Source organism: Scardinius erythrophthalmus, assembly GCF_964197995.2.
Source record: "Scardinius erythrophthalmus genome assembly, chromosome: 20".
NCBI classification, from domain to species: domain Eukaryota; kingdom Metazoa; phylum Chordata; class Actinopteri; order Cypriniformes; family Leuciscidae; genus Scardinius; species Scardinius erythrophthalmus.
This window is the reverse complement of record NC_138240.1, coordinates 30,135,525-30,143,352: the sequence shown is the minus strand read 5'-3', so window position 1 is coordinate 30,143,352 and position 7,828 is coordinate 30,135,525. Positions and strand designations below refer to the sequence as shown.

The window sequence follows — 7,828 nt, the reverse complement described above, 5'->3', positions numbered from 1 at the left end:
GGCCAATACATGGCGGATTTCTTTGTGAAACAAATATGTTACAGCACAAATTTTAATAGAGCAATGCCAAGTCAAAATGAGAGTAAACAAATAAACTTTAAATGTATTTTGTAGGCTATTGTAGTTTGTTTTGCAGTAAACATTAAACCCAGAATGCGATCTAGAAAACGAACTTGTATTTTGTAAATTGTTTTAATCTCCACGTTTTATTGTGAACTACATACGAATTTGGCTTGTAGGCTATATAGTTTATAATCATGCAAACTCATGAGGAGATCTATGAAACAATGAAAATTGTTATCAATGACATGCGAATACCAGTGGTTTGAATGAAGCTAACATCAATCAACAGATGGTAACTTTCGGGACAGTCAGATCAGATCTCATCCAGCATCCCCATCTGCGTCAAACCGAAGGCACAATGGAATAGAAGCCCTCCCTCCACGCCAAAGAGCCCTATAAAAGACCCCTCTCGCCCACCCTGACCACAAAACTCTACTCTTCTCTCTTAGAGACACCAACAGATCAAATCATGACTCCAAACATTATTACCGAAGCTCATTCCCACTCAATCGGCACTCGAATGACTGTAGCTCAGAGAAAAGAGGCACATGAATTGAGAAAGGTGAGGACGATTTTGAGTTCCTTTTAATGAACACCCCTAAACCATTTTAACGATAGACCTTGTAGTCACTAAAAACTCACACTTACATTAACCGATTTCTTTCTTTTTTTCAGACTCTCAAGCCATTGATGGAAAAGAGGAGGCGGGCTCGCATTAACGAGAGCCTCAATCACTTAAAAACACTAATACTCCCTCTGGTCGGCAAAGACGTAAGTATCTTAACTTTTAAGCTTGCATGGTAGGCCTATTACTTGCCATACACCCAAGTGCTCGTCAGTGTCTGAACAATATCCTAATGTGCCAAATCATTTTCAATTTGTAGGCTTCACGTTATTCAAAGCTCGAGAAAGCTGACATTCTCGAAATGACTGTCCGGTTTCTCAAAGATATGCCTTCCTCTTCAGCTAAAGGTGAGTGATCTATAGTGATTTACTTTTGTTTACACCATTCTCAGCATTTAATTGAAATCTGAGTTATTTCAAATGGGCCAAGTATATTTAATGATTTTATTTTTTTCCCGCAAAGGTCAAACAGACAGCTATAAAGAGGGTTATAAAGCCTGTTTGCAGCGCATCTCTGTGATGCTGCCTCAGTCTAACCTAGGAACAGAAACCTCTCAGCGCGTCAACGAGTTCATTCAGCACTCGATGGTGTCTGCGGCATCGTCCTGCGAGAACTGCTGTGGTCAGAACTCCAGAATGATTTCACAAATGCACCAGAGACTCGTGAGCTTGAGGAACAACAGCTCTACAATGGAGAACCACTCCATCAGCAACGCGTCAGCACCCAGCCAAGCTCAGCCTGCGCCACAGACAGCTGTGGACATGTGGAGACCGTGGTGACCAAACACGCAACAGGAGGCTTCAGGGAAATTGTGTATTATTAACTTTGTATATTATTTATTTGTCGTAATAAGCTTGAGAAATGTAAAGCCTGTTATTGAGATTACATGTAAGGATTTTAAGTATTTATTACCTAAAATATGGCTACTTTGTAAATGAGAGCCAGCTGGCACAGATCATGGAAGTAGTTGTATTCTATGAGCATAACGTTATGCAATCCTCGATGGGGTTTAAATATTATGCGTTGTAAACAACAGAATTGTAAACCCCAAGGGTTAAAATGTATTTATGAGGTTTGCACAATTGACTTTATTTCATTTCTGTGCAAAGAAGCTGTAAACACTGTGTGTTAATTACTATTGGCAAAAAGAATGTCCCTGAAGGAAACATAATCACAAAAATGTTAAACATTGTGAAGCAACAGAAGAATAAAATCATTTTGCTTTGAAATTCTTGAAATCTTGTTTTTTTCTTCAAAATGTCTAAATGGAAGAATAAAGCAACTGGACGTTGTAGACGAAAGAAAAAAATATGTTAAATGACAAAAATGTCGAACACATAAATAGCAAAACTACACTGTAAAAACTAAAGGAGCCTCAAGTATCCTGTCGGATACTCAAGGAACTTCAAAATGTAATTTTGGTGCCTCAAAGCTCTTTTTCCTATAGTAGGGTTACTGGAGGACCATTGACAATCTTTGAGGTTCTTGCTGGAACTTATGGGATCCTTTAAGCACTTTGTATTTACTTCAGAGGTTCTGGAGTCACCTTTTCATTACCATGAGACCTCGAAGTGCTTTGGGGGAAAATAGAGGAACCTGAATGCGATAAAAGGGTTATTGGAAGATCTTTTAACATTCAAGTGGTTCCTGGAAGATCTCTTAAGTTAAAGCCAGCATCTGGAGGAACCCAATGGTTCAGTGAGGCCCGAATTAGATTATTATTCTATTATTATTATTATTATCCTATTATTATTATTATTATTATTATTATAGGCTACTTAAGTTTGATTCAGAATACATACCCAGGTGAAAAAGACGTACTATTAAATGTATTAAAAATGTACTTGAGTGTGTTTTTAGTAGACCTACAATACAAATATAGCCTACTTTAATGCATTTTTATTATTATTATTATTATAGGCAAGTTTGATTCAGTATACATACCCAGGTGAAAAAGATGTACTATTAAATGTATTAAAAATGTACTTGAGTGTGTTTTTAGTAGACCTACAATACAAATATACTTTAATGCATTTTTAATACATTTAACAGTAACTATAGTCTTTTTCACTTGGGTAGCTTACATATATTTAGTATAGGCCTATTTTATTAAGTCATTTAAACCTTAAACAACAACACTAAATAATAATAATATTATATGAAGAAGAAGAAGCAGGAGGAGAAAAGTATTATTCTGTCACGAAACTGCTGCTAGCCTATTCCTCTGCTGTCGTCGCTTCAGTGATCCTCGCGCTGCTCGCGCGCAACAAAGCTCAGCTGATCGTCATCAGGAAAGTAACGGCAGAGAATCTGGTAACGGCTCCTCTCATCAAAGCTTCCGCCGTTTGTTCGGCTCTCCGTTACAAGGTTTGTAAACTCGCCAAATAAATATAAATACAGAGTCTACTCACTATTCAAACACACACATATATCTAAACTAAATTTATTATACATTACTACGTTTTTACAGTGTTTACCACTCGTTTATTGCACAGTATCTGGTATGAAGGTTTTAGCCGCGATGCTAACTACGTTGATCTAATGAACAAATGGAAATGATTGACTTATTGTCTTACATTGATTTAGTCATTCAATTCAACATATTTTGTACAACTGTGTCTTCAAATTGCTGATATAGCCTAACTAATTTAGAAAATTCTCTGATTCTTGGCGTTTGTTATGAATAACAAAAACAGGTTATAGTTTGCTCTGTTTTTGTTTAGCCTAACTTTACTACAGGTGTCCTCATTCTCTCAAATACCATTTTAAAGCCATTTACTGGTCAATAAATATTATGTTGTGAATAATCAGCTTTGTTCTTTTGTTTCCCCAGAACAACCATTACATTTCTAAAATAATCTGAACATTTCAGTGGCAACATTGAATTACAGTAAGTTACCTGCACCACATGCAAGCGCTTTATTACTATGAACTTTCTCTGTGTGAAATTGTATTGTTTGACTGTGTACTTGTGTTTTTTAATCAGTTACTCTCTGAAAATCTTTTCTCATGATCTCAAATCTCATTCATGTTACTCAGAAAAATAATATCACAGGTTTGATTCACAAAAAATGCTATAGACATTTTAACTCTGAATTATAACTTCAAGTTTAGTCTTTTTCAACAAACAAAAAAATAAATAAATAGGAAAAAGCTATTAGGCTTCAGAAGACTTGCAACACAACCCATAACACATGAGTTGTGAACTCATTGATTATTTTTAGGATCTTTTCTGGGACATTTTTGGAGCTTAACCATTTTTACATAAATTGTTGCATTGAATTGAGCTAGACAAGTGTGCATAAGAATGGTTTCATGAATGATTTACACAATTGTTTTCTGCTTGTGTTTCATGCAGTGTCAGCGATCGGTGACTGGGGTTGCATTATGCCTGAGATCTGCTTTTGGGTTCCACAGACAGAAAGTCAAACAGGTTTGGAACGTCACAAGGCTGAGGAAATTATTTAAATTTCACAACTATCACTTTAATAACATTACTAACAGTAAATTTTGTACTTTGCAGGGATCTCGGAAAGCTGAAATACAAGTTTGATCAAGAATAAAAATCCTCCTGTAGACCTGAAAATCACTGAAGTGCCTGGACCATCCTCCAGAAAAGAGGAAAAACAAATGGAAAACGATGCTGTACCTTTTCACTTTTCTAACTCGTTAAGTACCTCACACCAACTTGGTCCCATAGTGACATTTTTGACCACAAACGAAATTGCTGATCGTGTGGATTCATATTGAAATGACTGAATTCACCAGTGAACATTCACAGAACAACAGATCATTTTACTGCACCTTAACTCTGTTTCGGGTCGAAGCCTCTACTTCTACTTCCTCTATCTTGTTTCATGAGAATACTCAACAACCATTTATGAACACTGTTGATTCAAGTCACACATTTAAGATTTTCAAAAGCCACAGTGTACATTACAGTCTCCAATCTAACGGCATCCCAGACTTAAACATTTTATGATTCAAAATAGCTGAATAACTAACCATCTGAGATTTCGGTATAGAGATAAAGGTTACAGCACAATGAGTGTATATTAGCACTGTTGTTTGTTTTTGGCATCTGATAGAGCTTTTGGACTTGGAAACAGTGATGTCAGACTCACCATCGGACTGAAACACAAATGTTTTAAAGTTAAGTATGATGGACATTTTTAATTAGTTCAAATGTAATTTTTTTACATTGATTTATTTAGTGGAACATATGTGTTTCCATGCATTTTGTTGAGATGTCTTTTCTTGTTTATCTATTGTATATACATGGTTGATTATTCATGTTGCTTATGTATTATACTATTTTTTTGTGTAGTCATTGATATTAATCTGTAGTTAGCTTTTTTCCCCATGTGCATGGAAGTGTATGTATAAAAATGAATATCAAATATGTAATAAACAATTCTTATTTTGTATTTGGTTCAATTTGTTTATTATAATAGAAGTCAAAGGTAACCATAGTAATAACATGAAATTAAATATTTAAAAAAAAATGAAATTTGGTTCCTGGAGGCACCCAAAGTGGTTCCACACAGTGCCTAATATAAGAGTTCCTCAGGAAACCTGTGTGGTTCCTCAGAGAACCGGCCCTTTTTAAAGGGTGCCTAGAGGATCTACAGACGGTTCCGCCGGTGTGGCAAAGTGAAGAACCCCAAAAGGTTCCTCCAGGCACCTTTTATTTTTACAGTGTAGTTCGCTAATAAATAGGCACACATAAGCCTGCACGCACTGATCTGGGTAAGAAAACTGGGAAACAATTTAAACAATCGTCGATTTAGCATCTGTTATGAGGAGATACATGCAGGGGTTATTTTGGAAGGGTTTTTTTGTACTTTCAATTACCTTTCAGATTTATTAAATATAAAACATTTTATGACTCAAAGAACATTAAACATTTCATGTTTCCTCCAAACATTATTTTCTTCAGTATCAAGTAAAGTAACATTTATGATATGCAGGGCCGGTTCTAGACATTAGGAGGCCCTAGGCAAAATTCATGTTGGAGGCCCCCCACCCCCAATAAAAAAACACTTGAAACAAAAATGATTCCTAACCTTTTTATTTATACAACATTTAATTTTAAAAGCAGTATATTTTTACTTACACAGTACATAAGTTTGGACACATTACTATTTTTAATGTTTTTGAAAGAAGTCTCTTATGCTCATCAAGCCTGGATTTATTTGATCAAAAATACAGAAAAATAATATAGTGAAAATAGTTAAAATTTAAAATAATGGTTTTCTATTTTACTATACTTTATATTTCTGTGATGCAAAGCTGAATTTAGTGCCACGTGATCATTCTGATTTATTATGTTAGAAATGGTGCTTAATATTTATTTTATAACCTGTGATACTTTTTTTCAGGATCTTTGATTATTAAAAAGTTGTTTTAAAAAAGTCTTCACTGTCACTTTTTATATATTTAACACATCCTTGCTGAATATTCCTGTTTTTTTTTCTCTGTATTTTTGATCAAATAAATGCAGGCTTGTAGAGCATAATAATAAACTTCTTTCAAAAACATTAAAAATAGTAATGGGTCCAGACTTTTACCGGTACTGTATGTACATATTAATCAAACTTTATCTAAGGTAATCTCTTTTTTGTTTAATGAAGATGTTATTGTTGTTGTTGTTATTTTGCTGTTTTATTCAATTTATTCACAGTTCCAGAATCCCACTTCAGTAGATGAGCATAAGTGATTTTATATTGCATTGCTACCTTAAATATGCTATACACAAATCAAGTGGAAGAGAAAGACACGATCGCTACTGAGCAGAAAAAAATATATAAAGTGATATTATTGGCGTAATGTCAGGAATCTAATCATCAGCAGAATTTAGAAGATAGACCCATAGATATGAGATCCTTTATTTGAAACATTTAAAAATGTTGTAGTGTGTTGGCTTTTTAACTTAGAATACAGACGTCTTGTCTTTTAATTGTGTAGCTTTTTTACTAGTCAGCTCCCGACGCGATGTTATTCATTGTACGCGCAAATTCAAAGCGTCGCGTCTTGGGCACGTTACGCTCGCGCTCTTTTAAACTCGTAATAAAGCGGTGAATGATTTTTCCAGAAATGACGCTGATCTACAGTACAAGTTTATATTTAGAATACATTGCAATCACTCCAAAATAGATGACGACAACTCACACACCTGCATTATGAGATGTGCTTCTTTGTGTGCTTATTAGGCTTTTGCCTCGCAGCACCTGATGGATGCGTTCTTTACACATACTTTCAGAAGCCGGCACCCGCTTTGTAACGGACACATTAATTGGTTTAACTGTAGTAATGTAACAGTCTATGGTTAAGATAAACATCGTCACTATTTTTAGTTAATAAATAAATATTGAAATAAATTGTAGATAGGACATTTGTACATTTTTTTTTTTTTTTTTTTTGTCCCTCTGTCTGGGCCCCATCCCGCCAATCGGGCCCTAGGCACGTGCCTAGTTTGCCTTTGCGTTAATCCGGCTCTGATGATATGGCACAAACAGCTTCATTCAACAGAATCTCCGCTTGGAGATATTTACCTACCTGTTTAATTTAAGCCAAATTAAAGATAGGCTACATTGGAATTCACAACCCGGTGCGAGTTTAACAGGCCACAGAATTGAAAGATTATTTAGTTGATCTCCCCCTCTTTCTCACAACCCGCTTCATCAAATGTGGTTACTATAATGCTGTTTTCACTAATAATTTTGTGGGAATTTTTCGTTCAAGTGCAAGAGGAGGTGAAAGCAGTAGGCCTAACCTTGCGCGGAGACGCGGCTTTCTCACACAGCCACTTCTCACATAGTACCGAAATGAGTCCTCTGTGCAAACAATAAGCATAATGCAGGGATAGAGTGAAAGATGCTCTGGACAGTTGACATCAACCCGATCTCATGAAATGCGTCTGGCACTTTATCGTGCAATTTTACAAGAGAAATGAGACCTATCGTGCAATTTTACAAGAGAAATGAGACGCATTTCATGAGATCAGGCTGCATGGATAATTTTAGATACCTAAATTGTCTGTCACTTTGAAAGGTTGTAAATAATCTATTATTATCCCATCATTATAATTTTCATGTTTTAAATAGATAATAATACTTTTAATACACATTTTAATTAATT

General features: G+C 35.3%; 1 protein-coding gene across 1 annotated transcript; it reads left to right on the top strand.

Annotated features, from left to right (window-relative positions):
- Window positions 1-532: 532 nt before the first annotated feature.
- Window positions 533-1,467, top strand: hes2.1 (hes family bHLH transcription factor 2, tandem duplicate 1; the record flags this gene model as incomplete). Its single annotated transcript, XM_081348908.1, has 4 exons — window positions 533-625; window positions 739-834; window positions 948-1,035; window positions 1,151-1,467. 4 exons carry the CDS (start codon window positions 533-535, stop codon window positions 1,465-1,467), a joined length of 594 nt encoding a protein of 197 aa, XP_081205034.1.
- Window positions 1,468-7,828: the final 6,361 nt, after the last annotated feature.